At 47.8% G+C, this 16,827-nt stretch overlaps 1 protein-coding gene across 3 annotated transcripts in view; it reads right to left on the bottom strand.

The window, feature by feature from the left end:
* LOC142466880 (uncharacterized) overlaps positions 1-11,831 on the bottom strand; it is a 47,841-nt gene extending 36,010 nt beyond the window's left edge. The window contains exons 1-2 of one of the 3 annotated variants that reach the window (XM_075572447.1): positions 11,608-11,831; positions 6,785-6,973 (exon numbers count right to left, since the gene is read on the bottom strand). In XM_075572447.1, the coding sequence (XP_075428562.1) occupies positions 6,785-6,973; positions 11,608-11,722 (304 nt within the window). In that variant the 5' untranslated portion in view covers positions 11,723-11,831. Of the gene's footprint in view, positions 1-6,784; positions 6,974-11,159; positions 11,512-11,607 lie in introns of those variants that run through there. The other 2 variants (XM_075572449.1, XM_075572451.1) reach the window with 2 other exon arrangements.
* Positions 11,832-16,827: the final 4,996 nt, after the last annotated feature.

Below are 16,827 nucleotides of genomic sequence, written 5' to 3'. Positions count from 1 at the left end.
CGAATATCCAGAGGGCCCAAGGCAGAAATCGTGTACCCCAAAGAAGTGTCTGTCTGGTGCTAGTAGTGAGAAACCCTCAACCAACCATACCAGGGAAGCGGAGCCGGAACCAGTGAGTGAACATCCCTTGACCAGCCCTGAAAAATGCCAGGCGTGACTGTGATCTGCTCCGGGAACAATTGGTACTGGAGAGGGAAGATAATGCTGAGCTACAGAAGACTGTTCTCACACTGTATTATGAATCCAGGACCAACTTGGAGGATCCAAGGACAGATCTAGATATAGCAAACGTTACTATTACCGCCATGGATGTAAAGCAGAGCCAATCTGATAAAATGGTGGCTACGCTAAAGCGGAAGAATGAGGAGGCACTTAAGCAGATGACAGTCTTCCAGCAAGAGGTTCACACTCTTCGCATAGAGCTGAATGCCTCACAACAGGAGGTCAACAGTGTCCGGATAGAGGTGGACGTATCTCAGAAAGAGGTTCAGACACTCCGCAGAGCACTGGATGCTTCACATCATGAGACCAACAGCTGCCACACAGACCTGGAAGTTTCCAGAAAGGAACTACACAGTCTCACTGAGGAGCTGGACATTGCTAAAGAAACTACTGTCAATCTTGATACAGATCCCAAAGTCTCTCAGAAGGAGCTTCAGACCCTCAACCTAGAGAAGGAAGTCTCACGCCAGGAGATTGTCATTCTCAAAGCAGATGTGCGTAAATGGAAGGATCCTTAGCTGAAGAAGCTGAACTGGCGACTCCGTGGTGTGGAGAAGCTGCAGAAAGACCGCTTCAAGAGCAGAAAACTCTAAGGGCTAGTCCTAACTGCTCCACAACTGTTGCCATACACTTTGGATACAAAAAGGAGGAGTGCCTGACGTAACAGAAATCTCATGACCGCGCACTCGATAAAAAGACTTTACGTGGAAAAAGTCCTCCTCGAGCGACTGAGAAGTGCTGATCTCAAGCAACTTCGGGAAGAGACAAAAATAAACTGGAGAAAGGGCTCCAATCCCAGAGGGACAGAGGGTTCTCTTCCTCCATCCACTCTCATTCAAGTCACAGAAAGATCTTGAATGAGAGTGGAAGGATGGGCTTTGGCCGTGGTAAGCCCGAGCTTCCCTCAAACAGGGGAGGTATGTAACAGGGGACTTATCCCTGTTCAGTAATGTACCTCTAATCCAGTAGTGTGGTGGTTAACTGCTGGTAGTCAATTAACAAACACCACCTGCCTGATTAGATGGCTTAGAAAAGTATGTCTTTTGAGACAGGAAGAGAGACTCCTTTGCTCACACCTGAGCTGAACTTTGGAGACAAGCAGTCTTGAGCCCTGCCATAAGAAATAGCAGAGCTGCTTTCAAGACACAGGGGACAAGATTCTAACCTGGAGCCTGACATTTTCTGTGCACACAAGGGTGCGGATCCAGGAGAGCAGAGAAGCTTCCCCTACAGCTGCCAGCTAACAGATAAGACTTTTTTTATATAAGACTATTATCTAGGTCTGTGTATTGATAAATGTCTCCATGATTTGGGGCTGGAAAAGAGCCTAGCTAACCAACCCAGTCAGAGAGGGCTGAGCTACATGTGTAGATAGTCTCCAAAGCAGAGATAGGTTTTCTTTGTTTGGCTCACTATTTCGCTTATGTTGATTTTTGCTGTTTTAAGCGACAGGCACAATAAAGCCTTGTTATAATTTCACCTTACAAACAGTCTCCATTGTGTACCTCTGCACACGTCCTCCTACAGTCAGGCTCAAAGATGTTGCTTGGAAATTAGTCCATAGTATAAATAGGCGCTCATTGTCCATGGCCACGAGGTTGTAGATACAATTAGGGTGCTACTAATTAATTTGTAAGGATGAGTGGTGTAAGCTTTGCCAAGCATCCCAGCTGACATCCGTGATGTCATCATGGTATTCAAATCAGTGTTCACATAATATCCTCAGTATTTAAAAAGAGTAATGCAATAAAACTGTGCCGTTGTAGTCCATACTGATACACACCTTGGTACCTATTAACCATATGGGATGTTCATATAGCCCCCACACATTTAGTGGCTCAATATGGTGGATGAAAAACCTTTCACCTATATTCCAAAACATTCCTCTCTTTGGAATGATTCATCCATTAACCCCTTCCCGCTGGCACACTTCCACTGTGAGGTTTCCCTCAATTCTCTCTCAGATAACACTCGGATAAACTTATAACAGTTAGCAGTTATTTGTCACAAACATAAAATCCTTAAACAGCTGATTTGCTCATCACCTTCACAGATTAGAAAAATCTATGAGTACACAGTGTCTTGTCTGTACTTTAACTCAGCCATTTAACTCCTTATCACATTCCACATTCAGAACCATTATTCAAACAATTATTAAAACAAATATGAATCCATTTGGGTCAAGATAAATTACTTCATGTCCTAATCCATAAGGATTTGCATATATTTGTTATGCTTTAGGAAGCCAGTAGTCTAATGAAAATCATCAGTTTTACACAAATATTTTCACAGTCTTGGGTGAACAACTGCTGCTACTATAAAAACAATAATAATGCAAATGAAGATCAGTTGCTTACATACGCTTATGTTTAACCCCTAACGTAATTCTGTCACGAGTCTTCATACTAGATTCATTAACAGTAATGCTGGTTCTGCCAGTTCTTTAGCTAATCCGTTCCTTACGGCCTAATGCAGTTCTATTCAAGCCATTACTTAAAATCAGAAATTGATATTAGTAGGGAAAGTCAGGCAATAAAATACACCCCAGTGGTAAACTCGAAACTCCACCGCACAGATTATACTAAAAAAACTGATATGATTTATATAATATATTACACCTGACTTGTTCTCTATCCTTACATGACTCCACTCCCCATATATTGAGAGGGAGATCTATGGTTAATGCACCCAACTAGTTACATACTTCAAGGTGTTACAAATTCCTCATTTGGGGACAAAAAATTCTTGCATAATCTATTCCCATTTACCACCATTTAGAAAATTCCACACAGTGGTGAATAAAGGAAAACAGGCTGATGCAGCTAGAAAGAGGGGATGTCTCTGGGAGTGAGGAACCTCTAGTGATATACTAAAATAATTGAAGGTATGGCTCCCTCAGATAAAAGCCCTAAGGTCAATGTCGATGTTGAGACCCTCTGGATTCAACGTTTTCAATTTGTAGATCCAGTACGTCTCTGTTTGACAACTTTTTCAGCCTGTCTCCTCCCCTCCAGCTCTGTGGTACTACTTCTATCCCTCTATATATTAACCCCAGAGGACTCCCACCATAGACCAAACTGAAATGTCTGGACACATTGTGTGTCTGAACATTTTTCCTCATGTTGCCCAAGTGCTCCATTATGCAGACCCTCAATGGTCATGAGGAACGTTCCACATACTGGAGCCCACATGGGCATTTCAGCAAATAGACCACAAAAAAGACCGACAGCTGATATAGTGATCAATTTTAAAATCATCCCGTTACTCGTGACTTAAAATGAACCTTCTCCTTTGATGCCTGTTTACAGGCTTTACATGTGATTTTTTTTAAACAAACGATGGGGTTTGCTAGAAAGTTGATTTTGTCTCCGCTATTTTCTTACGTGAATGCCAGATTAAGGTTATTGGTATTGATATATAGAAAAAAATCCTGCAAGGCCAACTCATCACCCTTCCAAATTAAGAGGATGTCATCAATTTATACCTTTTCCAGAGGGCCAGGCTCGCAGCCTAGGACTACACGGTCGCGGACTAGGACTTTATGACATGCGAGTGTGGATTGTTTATTGTATTATTACATTTTCATATTTTAATCCAACACATCTCTCTGGCCTCCCAACTGATTGTGGGTGCGCACTCCGAGACGAAGGGGTCCCAATACCTACACCCATCGGGGATTCCAGTGGATCCAATAGAGAAGGACGGAACTGACCAAGGGAGAAGGAGTAAAGACACCCCAGATGTGTGAAACACTTACACAGGGCCGTGTAAGTGGATATGATATAATATAATATATATTAAGGCACTTTTATATGGGCAGTACCACTGATATTAAATTGGTTGGAAATATATGAGTCTCTCTCCTGTTCTGTTGCCAGCCATTTTGGGTTACTGAATTACCTTTATGTTTTCTGCTATGTACTATATTTATAATTTCATGTCAATAGGTATTTTTATTATTTAGCCCTACACATTAGCTTAGTTTGCCTGGTATATTTATTATTTTTTTCTGTGCTATGCTTATACCTCCTGTGACCGAACGGTTGTGAATCACTATGGGTACTTGGTCCCCATATTGGTTCTATTCATTGAGGTTTATGTTCATTATATAGTTCCCTTGAATTCAATTTATATCTATATATTTCTTTGAGTCCAGTTAGCCAGGGCTTCAGTTAGCTGGTTTTTTTTTTGTTTTCCTTAATATTTTGACTCAATAAATGTATTACTATTATTATTTGCATTATTCGTCTGAGTGCTGTTTGAGAGGTTTCTTTTTCTTTTTCCGTGTTTACATATTATTATATTCCTCTAGCACCGCCAAGTAGACATTATTTCTGTTATTTTCAGCTATTTTCTGCTTTGGTTTAGACAGTGCATTCATCTTTTGGTTGTTTGATGCGGTATTCATTTATGTGTGTGATAGAGATATAGATATATGAGAAAGAGAGGAGAGAGCGCACGCCCCATAGTGTACAACCGTACATTTATTGTTGGGAAAGGAAGGGGAGGGGGAAGAAAATCACTCAAGGGTAAGTAAAATAATAGCAGTTTGGGAATATATCACCACCAGTCTGGTCTGTCCGTGATTAGGATCCGCAGTTCCAATTAACCTCAATGGTGTGGAGGGCCAGTGGTCCGTGCAGGAACCCAGGGGAACCTCAGATAATTCACAAAAGCGCCTCACAAGTCCCAGAGAATGTCTTCTGAGCTGGTGGCCGCAATGCTTTTCCGCACTCGATCCGGCCTCTTCGTGCGCATGCGTGATGACGCAATGTCGGTGCGTGATGCGTAATGATGCTCCCTGACGCGTTTTGGTGCACACGGGCGACTTTTTCAAAGGGAAAGTCTCATTAGGGAAATTATATATATTTCCACTCCATCCGCCATCCTCCCCCCATTGGAACATACAGTAAGTGCATTGACTGTCGTGATTAACCCGTGTGCTCTTTTGTGTGTGTTAGGTGGGCAGGTTACAAGTAGCAGCCTTCCCACCACTGTATAATATCTTTGTATTTGTTCATTTGATGTTTTTATGTTCATTCCATAATTCCTTGCTCCCCTATTTTCTCTCTAAGTGCGTCCACTGCAGCAAGGGATTCTGGGAAATGATATGCAAATGAGCACAACGTGTCACCTTTTGCCTGAAACCCATTTTTACATTGAACCCTTATAAGATAATGCTCGCTGTTAACACAGCATCAGATTATATGCAAAGCCAGAGAAACCACTCACAGACATGGTTCCTCTGGTTTTGCATATAACCCCTTGCTGTGCTTAAAAGCTGTGTTAACAGCGAGTATTAGCGTATAATGGTTCCATGTAAAAATGGTTTTCAGGCAAAAGGGGATACAGTGCTCATTTGCATGTCATTTCCCAGTATCCCTTGCTGCAGTGGAAGCACTGTATGCTAGGTGATAATGGTGAAAAGCAGGGTTGCAGAACTGTCTAAGAGATGTGAAAGTTCTCACAAGTGATCTTTTAATTTTCTATATGATGGAGGTTTCTTGTTGCCTTTTTTAACGGGATCATTTAAATAAAGTATTAACCGTTTGGTGCCTGTGGTATACCATGGCAACCACAAGTATGAAACAGGTTAATGTTATTTTGATCATAGGTTTCCGTAATAAGAGACATTACAGAAGCCTATGATAGAAATATTAACCCAATGCGGTATGTAACACATTATTAACGATCGCGTTAATTCCCATATCGCGAGATTGGCCCAAATATCGCACCCAGTAAATTATTACCACAATCTTGATATGTACCACATTAAAATTGCGGTAATAACACCCGTTACTTTATTATTTCCCCGGGTGCGATATTCACTCCACTTTAACAGAATTTGATGTATCTGAGCCGTAGTGTTTTGTTTATGCCTGCGGGACAAACCAAGAACTAACCATGCTTTACTAGCCACTAAGGTGGCAAAGGGTGGTAGGTAGTGTAATGTGTATATTATCCCCTTTGTGGTCAGCTAGTCATGGAAACCGATGACTAGTTGACCCATGGACTATAAGGGGTTAATATGTACTGTAATATACTTTAATAACTATTTTATCATCTATTCCATGTTGGTTTAGCTTATCGTGCCCATGTATATAATGGGCAGTATATTGGCCATTATATACAGAGGAAAGACAGGGCTAACGCCAGCCTGGAGTAGGTGATAAAATATTTGTGGTATTTCTGCCGTTCATCCCGTTCCGATAAATATCAGAACTTGATGTATGGCAGTTTTTACTTGAAAATGAAGTATTATGCCTGTTTTGTATCAGATTGGATGCTTTTAAACGGGTCCGATAAAAAGTGCTTTATTTTTGGCGCTGCAACTCTGATTCATTGCACGATAATAATAAGGCGCTTTTTTATGGACGGTAATACGGCATTTTTGGTTACTGCAGCTTGATGTATCCGGCCCTTTGACGCAAGTCAGGTTTAGTGATATTAAGTTCTTGTTGACCCGTAATGGTGTATGCAGATCTATCAATATTTGCAATTTAACATCAGTAATAAGACAGTAGAGATGTAAAAACCACACAACACACATATTCCTGATTACCTTGTGCTGACGCGTTACTTTTCCACAGCGTATCCCCACTTGATACCAAGCGCTTTCCCATATTCGTCTCCATACCAGACCAGGAGCTCTGTGTGTGGGGGGAGGTCTGTGTTCTGTAGTAGATTTCCCTGTGGTCCTGCAACGTCACAAGGTTCTGTTCTTCCTCGTTTCTCACACAATTAAAGAAACCTAAAATTGGGACAGTAAGTGGTTATAGGTGTTGCATTTGTTTCATTTGTAATAGCCTTTGCACTGGAGACACATTCTGTCACCCACCTCAGTCTCAAAGTAATGTCTATTTTATAAAGGAAGAGCTGAAAAAAGATACAAGTTGTAAATAATGTGACTTCTTCTCTACAGTTTTTGAGGTGGACAGAAATTTATGCAACAAATGGCTCACTTGTATGTACCCAAAGTTTGAAAGGAATGGGAGCCACAGGCCACAACAGTGACTACTTTATTCCAAAAAATAAAATAAAAAACCACACCTGTAATTAAAAAGTCCCCGTCAAGATGACATGGGTGCCACTAAGGTGTGTTTCCTTCTGGTGGAACTAAACAGAAACAGAAAGTGGGGTTGCAGTAACAAGGTGACCTCTTTTTAAGCTATGGGAAACCAGGAAATTATAGGTGTTGCAGTTGTTCCATTTGTAATAGCCTTTGCACTGGAGATACATTCTGTCATCCACATACAGGTGCTGATATAAAATCTGACACAGGATAACATGCAGAACCACGCATGTAGTTTACTTCATTAAGTGCCCCTGTGGCCTGTTATATATCGGAAAGACAACTAGATTTATTGAACACAAAAGTGTAATCAAGAAAGGTACCGATCCGACCACCTTGGGACAACACTGTGTCCAACACAAGCATTCTATAGCAGCCATGAGAGTAATGGGCATAGAAATAGTTCCCCCGGGAAGGGCTGCCCTACATAGGGACACTGCATTATTAAGACGGGAAGCTTACTGGATATTCCATCTGCGTACCAGTAAGGGAGGTGGATTTAACAAGCAGCTCAATCTGAAGTGCTTTCGTGACAGGCGTTCATTTTTATTTTCAGTAGTGGATCGGCGCCCTGACACCTCCGTCCTTTTCATCTTTTCATATTAACTGGAAGTCTTAAATATGGATCCAGAACTACTTATGCTGTTTGCTGGTTCCATTTCAGTGTTTCTACCCTTTGTTAGTCTTTTATGTTAGTCTGTTTATGTTGTTAGTCTGGGGTTCTGTCTTTTACAGTTTCTGTTCACTTTAGTGTAGCTTATTAGAGATTATTGTCTTGTTTGTATAATAATGTCACCTTTTTGGGTTTTTAATGGTATTTTTCCTGCCACTTTGGGGTTGTACACAGGGACACTGTAAATGGGATTGGATCTTTATTTCCCTGATGTGAGGTAAAGCCTTTTTGCCTTGCTACCCTCCGCTGTCTGACTGTTACCATCAGCTATTGTTAGGCGTCCAGTTGCCATGACAGCAAAGGCGGGGCATGCTGTGTCTCCCTGGCTGGCCATGCACAGTCTGTGGGTGCTGCGCATGTGCTGGGTGTCCCCTGCTTGCTAGCACGCATGAGCAGTAGGCCGCTTGATGCCTGTGTATTCTGTGCATGCGAGGCAGCTCCCTAACGTGCCTGTGTGCATGCGCGTTCATGGTTGGTCTATGCCGGCACACGCTATGCGCATGCGCGGTGTTCTACTGGGTGATTTGCTCACTCTGCGCATGCACAGACCCCCGTGTCGGAGCTGCATGTCATGGGAGATGCAGCATTGGTGCCGTGAGACACCTGTAGCTAGGTAACAGGTGAGTGCATGGGGTATATATACTTCATTTGGTTGCCTGATGTTTAGCCCTCACCTTTACAAAGACTTTTTATGCAGTCGAAATGTTGGAATTGGATTTGCTAATATATCATCTTTTTGCCATACCGTGTGCCTGGTTGCTTTCCTCCTACTCAGTGATTCCCCTGGGGTAGTACAGGATCTCCCCCATCTCCACGAGCACCAGCAAATTGCCTTTATTGCTGCCATTATCGTGTGCCTGTAACCCTCTCTGCATTCACTTGTATGTACCCACAGTTTGAAAGGGATGGGAGCCACAGGCCACACCAGTGACTACTTTACTACTTTTAAAAAAAACACTGTTTTAATTTAAAAAGTCCCCGACACGATGACACAAGTGACACAAAAGGCGAGTTATCTTCCTGTGGAACTAAACAGACACAGAAAGTGGGGTTGATGTTACAAGGTGATGTAGCAGGAATGTGTTCCGTTAGCAACATGAGCGTATAACAGGCCCTGGACTGATTTGGAAACTGGACTATAGAAAAAGCCTTGAGCCACAGTCTAAGGGCTCGTCCAGGGTGGGTAGAGGCACGCTGGCGCTCCAGCGCTGCACCCTGCTCGGCCATGCTTTTCCTGGCCGGCTAGGTGCACGTGCGTCTGGGGCGCGGCCTCTACGTCACGGAGCTGGTTCGCTCTCATTGGGCGAACCGCTCACGTGACGCGCTTGCGAGCGGCAAATTCAAATTTGCTCACTCGGCAAGCGGCTGAGCACCGAGCAGGCGCGCCCGCCCACTCACGCAGGACACGTGCATTGTCGCAACGTGTCTACCGTGAGCGTGCGCACCCGCTCTGCTCCACCCTGGACGAGCCCTAAGGCTGCCACACAGCCTTTGCCCACGCAGAGGCGTGCGAAGGCTGTGACATCACCTGCGTGAAGTGGGTGCGTTTTCTGTCCATGGTGGACGCGCCGTGGGCATCACGGATCTGGTTCGCCATCTTTGGGCGAACCGTTCACATGACCTGTCTGTTGCGCCAAGAAATCAATTTGAAATTATTTATTGCGCAACGCGCGCCCCCTCCTGCTTGCGTCTATGGGCGCGATCAATGCCTTTAGACCTGCCCTAATGAGGTAACAATGTCAGTTTGGGCTTCAATAAGAAAACTAACAAGAGACAGGGGGTGCCCAATGCTGCATCTAATTGACAAAACATATAAAGTAAAATACTTCAATAATAATAATGAATAAGAAAATTAAAACTAAAAAAGTGGAACCAGCCCTTGTAAGCAAGTGTAACATTATGCTCAAGTGCAGGGTCATGAACATATATAATCAAATCAAATACAGAAATGCTGTTTAAAAGGAGTCAGTATGAGAAGGTATCATGCCAAGCACACCTCTGAGGAAGGCAGCATGGCCTTGATGTCTCTGATTTAGAGAAGGAGGGCATCATACTAATTAAAGCAGGAGAATAAAAAGGTGAGAGTGCACATGAAGTCTTAGGCTACGTCCATAGCAGGGGAAGCCACGCTGAGCCGCGCGGACGCTCCGCGCTGAGCCCCTGCATCCTCAATGAGGATGTCTTTAAAGGGGGCTCATGCGAGTGTGCCCTGCCTCTCCCCCGCTCCCCGATCGCGCACGCTGGCTCGCCTGCCAGTTCATTGGATCGCTCCTGACCAGGCAGGCGAGCGTCAGCGCGGGCTGAGGCTCTATAGACGTAGCCTTAGGCTACATCCATAGAGGGGGGAGCCGTGCAGACGCTCTGCGATGAGCCCCCTCATCCTCAATGAGGATGTCTTTAGAGGGGGCTCCAGCGAGCGTCCTCAGGCGTGCTGAGGCGCTGGGATTTTCAGCCGACAGCAGAACTGTTTCCAAGCGCGCTGTCGGCTGAAAACCTCCAATCACAGCGAAGTAGCGTCAACGTCACGGCGCAGTGTCGTCAGCGCCGTGATGTTGCTGCGTTGCAGGCTATTGGACCAGCGACGTCACTTCCCCGGCCGTCCCCGCATCGCGCACGCTGTCTCGCCTGCCAGTCCATGAAATCGCTCCTGACCGGGCAGACGAGCCTCAACGTCAGTGCGGAGGAGCGCGGGCTGAGGCTCTATGGATGCAGCCTTAGGCTTTGATCATAGTGATAGTGAGCATGAGCACTACAGCGCTACTTGCCTCGCGCGAGCTTTACACTCCTGCGAAGTGTGGACTGTAGGATTTTGGAAAGTGAACGAGGTGGTGGGCATGGTCATGACGTGGGGGGGGGGGGGGTCAAGGAAGTGTCATGCATGAAAACCCGTCTTTAGCAAATAATAAAATGCATAATACCATGCAATTTACAGAAGTATTCTGCAAACACATACATACACATATATTCGGAGCCCATATAAGCTAATGCTCGCTGTTAACACAGCTTTAAAGCACTGCATGGGAATCAGATGCAAAGCTGTGTTAACAGCGAGAATCATCTTATATGGGCTCCATGTAACAATGGTTTTTAAGACAAAAGGGGACATGGTGTGCTCATTTGCATGTAATTTCCCAGAATCCCTTGCTGCAGTGGAAGCACTGTATGCTAGGTGATAATGGTGAACGCACTTACTTATTTTATTCCGTATCTATCGGACATCATCTGTGTGGAACTCCACATAGGAGTCATATACACACACAATACTGTTCAGCTTGTGCTCCCCTATTCTCCCTTGTGGTTTTGTCTATAAGGATTCTGGGCCTTAGAAGTGCGCACCCACTATATTACGGGCATTAGGAGCCCGGGGATAAAGGGGCGTGTCAGAAGCTGCGTCACCTGTTACCCACAATCCCCGTGTTGTTAGCAGCAGTGGCCCTGATCACGTGATACAGGAGGCGCGCTCCGGTAAAGGAGGTTCCCTGAGTTACAATGTGTGGGGTTCTTCCCCTGCAGCAGCGGGGCTCGCTCATTGGTTAGCGCAGGAGAGGCTCTGGGGGCGTGTATGAGCCCCCGCCTCAGTCCCTGCTGAAAGGGGGCGGGGCATCTATACAGGCGGCGGCGGCGGCGCGCGGACACTCACCGCAGAGGGGGGGTCCTGCCTGACTCTCCCGGCCCCTCCCAGCATGTGGGGGAGACGCCGCTGCTGCTGCTGCTGCTGCTGCTCGGCTGAGAAGGGATTGCTTCCTGCTGCTCATGCGCCTCCGGTCTAGAGCGACCACGTGACCAGCAGCAGCCAATCACAGCAATAATAATAACCAGCAGAGGGGTTAATGTTAAAGGGGAAGAGACACCATGAGTGTTGCTGCCGGGGGCGTGGCTTAGTGAGTGATCTTGCCGGGGGCGTGGCTTAGAGTGCCTGCCGGGGGCGTGGCTTAGAAGGACCTCACGTGATGCAGATAAGCATAGCCAGATGTTCATAGCAAATGTCAGGAAATGTTTTATATAATTATTAATTATCTTTATCCCATGTGTCATTAAAAAGAAATTGCTGGGTGTGGAAAGGTGCAATGTTACAGTAACCACACACCTGAGGTGTATTACAAATGCCGTTCATAAAACAAGGGATTGATAGAGAGGAGGGGGGCTTTCCTCGGGTCATGACTCTCCCCTCCCACCGAAAGTTACTTTTATAACATAAGCAGGGCCACCAACAGAAATCATGGGGCCCAGGACAAATTAAAGGAGCACCCTCCAAACCCATAGCGCACCTACCAAAAAATATTTTTTAGTGCATAACTTTTACTTAACTATCTTATTATAATACAGAAAAAAAACATTACAATGCAATATGTTTATTTTAATATTTTCAACAAAAGACAAAGTTACCCAAAGCTACATCAAAGGTGACAAAAGGCCTGGGGGGATTCAGTATGGGCCTGGGGGGGGGGGGGGTTAAGTATTGACCTTTAGGTGTAAAGTACAGTATGGGACTAACGTGAATTACAGTACCTCTCTTCAACCGGTCCGCGGTTTGGGCCTTCGATCATTCAGCGAGGGGGCTTTCAACCGGCACATGGGGGGCCTTCAATCAGCCCGCGCTTCAACGTCCGGGGGTGCCTTCAACCGGCCTATGCTTCAACCTGCCAGGTTGGGGGGGGGGGCCTTCAACCGGCTGGAGAGGGAGGGGGGCTTCAATTGGCTGGCGGTGGGGCTAGTTTCGGAAGGGGAGATGGAACGTGGGTGACTGCCTGCCTGTGTGGGTAGGTGGGTGACTGCCTGGGTGGGTGACTGGCTGACTGATTGACTGGGTGGGTGGGTGAGTGACTGACTGTAGGTGACTGGCTGCCTGACTGTCTGACTCCCTGGGTTGGTGGGTGACTGACTGCCTTTGGCTGCCTGGGTGAGTGACTGACTGCATGGGTGGGTGACTGGATGGGTGGGTGTAGCGCATGTATGCCCGCAGACCTGGCCAGTCCGCAATACTGAGGTGGGTAAGGGTATAACACGCACCCACAGCAGTGAGGGTGTGCCCAGAGTGTGGTAAATTGCGTTGCCGGGCCTTGTGAGAAAGGGTTAACGTTATACTTGCTGAGTCCGGGGTGCCAGAAGTCAAAGGGTAAATGTTCAGGAGTCAGGGACAGGAGAAAGCAGCGTAGTGAGGTCCAAAGCAGAGTCCAGGGGTAGCGAGGTACACGTAGTCAAACAGAGCCAAGATCAATCCAAAGGAATCCAAACGGGCAGGGACTGGAACCGGAGCTGACACAGGTAACAGAGCTGGGCATAGACACTGCACACAGGAGCTACGGAGAAGCTTTGCAGAGCAAGGAAGGAGAGGGCAGAGTAGGGTTATAAAGGAAGGAGGGCCAATAGGAGCAAGGGGTGGAGCAGAGTTTTGTCTGGGTACTTGCAGGGATAGGTCCAGGTGAGCAGGGGAGGAGACGGGTGTAATCCAAAGCAATTGCCTGCAGCCGATGGGGGGCGGAGCCAGCGGTGCAAGAGGGCTGGTAAAATGATCGGGTGCGCGCGCCTTCTGTAAGGCTGCCGTGCGTGTGCCCTGATCACGTGCGCCGCGGAGGAACAGCTCGGCGTTGAGGAGGTGAGGGAGCGGGAAACCGGGGAAGCTAACCGCAGTGGGGCCTGAGGTGACGGGGACACGCTGAGAGGCGCGTGTCCCCCAATCCGTCACAAACTATCGGGTGCGTGCGGCGTGCGCCACGGAGGAACGGCTCGAGGTGGAGGAGGTGTGAGTCCGAGGGAGCGGGGAACCGGGGTAGCTAGCCACAGTGGGGCCTGAGGTGACGGGGACACGCTGAGAGGTTCGTGTCCCCCGATCCATTACAGTGGGTGACGGACTGACTCCCTGGGTGGGTGACTGAATGCCTGGGTGGGTGGATGACTGACTGCCTGGGTGACTGCCTGTGTGGGTGACTGCGTGGGTGGGTGGGAGACTGCCTGGGTGGGTGACTGACAGCCCTTGACTGACTGCCTGGGTGGGTTGGTGACTGACTGACTGCCTGGGTGACTAACCTTGACTGGGTTGGTGCTGCTTCCTTGCCTCGCTTCCCCCCATGCCCCCGCGCTTGCTGACCGGGGCGGGAGGTAGTCTCGGGGGCGTGGGAGGTAGGCTGGGGGTGGGGCGAGACTGGCAGGCTGATTTCCGTCGGAGCCTCTAGTTTTCCCCCTGGCAGCATCTAGTTTCCCCCCACCCTCCCTGCAGCATCTAGTTCCCCCCCCCTGCAGAATCTAGTTTCCCCCCACCCTCCCTGCAGCATCTAGTTTCCCCCCACCCTCCCTGCAGCATCTAGTTTCCCAATAACATAATACTACTGCACCTCAAGCTGGGAGTGACCTATTACCTTACGGTGAAGCACTGTCATGGAGAGACAAGGAGAAAATAATTTATCGTAAGTAAAAAAATCCTCTACACCCCCCCCTGACAGCATCTAGTTTCCCCCCCTATCCCTGGCCCCATCTAGTTCCCCTCCCATTTCTCAGCAGCATCTAGCCCCCCCCATCCTTTCCCAGCAGCATCTAGCCCCCCCCATCCTTTCCCGGCAGCATCTAGTTCCCCCCTCCCCCCAGCAGCATCTAGTTCCCCCCTCCCCCCAGCAGCATCTAGTCCCGTCCCCCCGGCAGCATCTAGTCCCGTCCCCCCGGCAGCATCTAGTCCCGTCCCCCCAGCAGCATCTAGTCCCATCCCCCCGGCAGCATCTAGTTCCCCCCTCCCCCCCGGCAGCATCTATTTCCCCCCCCATCCCCAGTATAATCTAGTTTCCCCCCCCCCCCCTCTGGGCAGCATCTAGTTTACCCCCCCCCCCCCCACACCTGGCTTCTGGTCCCTGCGGCTGCTGCCCGAGTCAGGAGGCTGGCACGGGACGAGCTGGGTTGGGCGTGCCACGGCGCTTCCCCTCTGTCCCATGTTGGGAGCGGGTCCACGTGGCTGCTGCAGTTCGGGGTGGGAGGAAAAGGCCGGACACCCTGCGCATGCGCGCCGAGACATCTGAGGTGCGCATGCGCACAGGGATAGCATTTTTTTTTTTTAAAACACTGGCACTTTCGTGCAGGGACCCCCCTGTTGGTGGGCCTGAACATAAGCATGGTGGCACAATGTAGGTTCCCTTTGTGAAAATGGCTAACATGTAATGTGTCACGCTGGGCCAGGGGGGACACTCCGCTGCTTCTGCCATCTTCGCCCATCTTCCAGGCCCGCGCCAACAGGTACGTTTTTGCATTTTACAGGTACAACCACGGTAGAATGATGTATCGCCAGGGTCTGTCGATAGGGATTTCTTCAACTTGTTGTCTCCGCTTCCACCCCGCGGCTTTTCACGTCGCAACTTATTTCCTAAGCCTCGAACAACGGCAAACTGAGTAGCTATATAACTTTGATAACAGCAGGCTCCGTTTTGTTTTATTAAATAGTTATTTTACTTTCAGCTTGCTTGTTGTATGTATGTCTTTTGTTAAGTGTTTTATGTTGTTTGTCCCATTTTAATATTACGTATTACACTATTATTTCTTTTTGTTTCTGTCCCTATGTCACAGACCCCCGAATTGGAGATCTTCCAGTGATTGAACCATTTGGATTTTCTTCTCTTCCATCTGTTTGGACTCTATTAGGGACTTTGGACTCTTTTTGGGCGCTGGTCTGTATATGATCTTTGAGCTATATAACTTTGAAACTTTTCCAAGAATGACCGCGTCGGTTCCACCTCCTCAGCCCTTGTCAACTCTTGACTTGGGAGACCCTGAGTTCCCAGACCAGGTGGGCTCTAGGGACCTCCTCCGTCGCTTCCCCTCTGGCGGGAACTCCCTTAAGGCCCAACCTGGACAGGAAAGCCGACCCTCCTCCGGGTCTCTCATCGTGACGGCCCTCCCGTTCCGTACTACCATCAGGCCGAACGGGAAGGTCCACCTATATCAGATGTCCTGGTCCCTCAATGCTTTAGTTATGGGTAGAATGTTCCGTCTCCTGGCTAGCGTAGCTGGGGACAGATCCTGGAAGATTAGCATCTTCGTTCCCTCGAACTCCACCCCAGGCAGAGCCCTTGTCTTCCGCAGTACCGCCTCCCTGGTAGTATAGAAGTGCAGCCGCACTATAATGTCCCTGGGTTGCCCAGCCTGCATTAGTCTAGAGCGTAGCGCTTTGTGGCATCTGTCCATGGCCAAGGTCTCCTTAGGGCTGTTCAGTAGCATGGATTCGAGCCACCGCGAAGTAAACTCCTCACAATCCCCTATCGCCTCCGGGACCCCCCTGAGCCCGATATTTCGTCTGTTCTCAGCGTCTTTCTGCCGCTCTTTCAGTTCATCAATTTGCGCCTGCAGCTCCACTGACAGCTTCTCCGTTGTATTTATCACCTTAACCGTCAGGTCCATTTTGTTTTCCAGCTCCCCTGTTCGTTCCCCCAGACTGTCCACATCCTTCCTCACCTCCTTTATTTCGGCTTGCAATAGTGCTTTCAAGTCTTTGAATAATCGTGCAAAGTCGTAGCGCCGGACAGGCAGTAAGGCTTGATTCCCAAGCCCCTCATCTTCCTCCTGCTCTGTGTCAGAGCCAGGATTTGAGCTGGGCGCCATCTCCTCCGCCACTCCAGCTCCCCTGAAGTACCGCCTCACATCGGGTAATTTCTGTTTTTTCTGTCCGTTCGGCTTCCTCAAGGCCATCTCAGCTGTTTTATACAGCCTCTGCTGATGTTTCAGGGTGAATTCTGGTACTTTTGAAGGTTTTATTTATATCATTATATAGAGCGGGACACGGAGCTAGCTGATCATACAACCATGCTCCTTGCCGTCGCGCATGCGCCTCCAGAACATTTTTTAAAAATAAAACCACAATAAAAATGATACAGATAACCTTCAT

This window comes from Ascaphus truei, chromosome 15, assembly GCF_040206685.1.
Source record: "Ascaphus truei isolate aAscTru1 chromosome 15, aAscTru1.hap1, whole genome shotgun sequence".
In the NCBI taxonomy this organism is placed as follows: Eukaryota; Metazoa; Chordata; class Amphibia; order Anura; family Ascaphidae; genus Ascaphus; species Ascaphus truei.
This window is presented reverse-complemented; position numbering and strand designations above follow the sequence as displayed.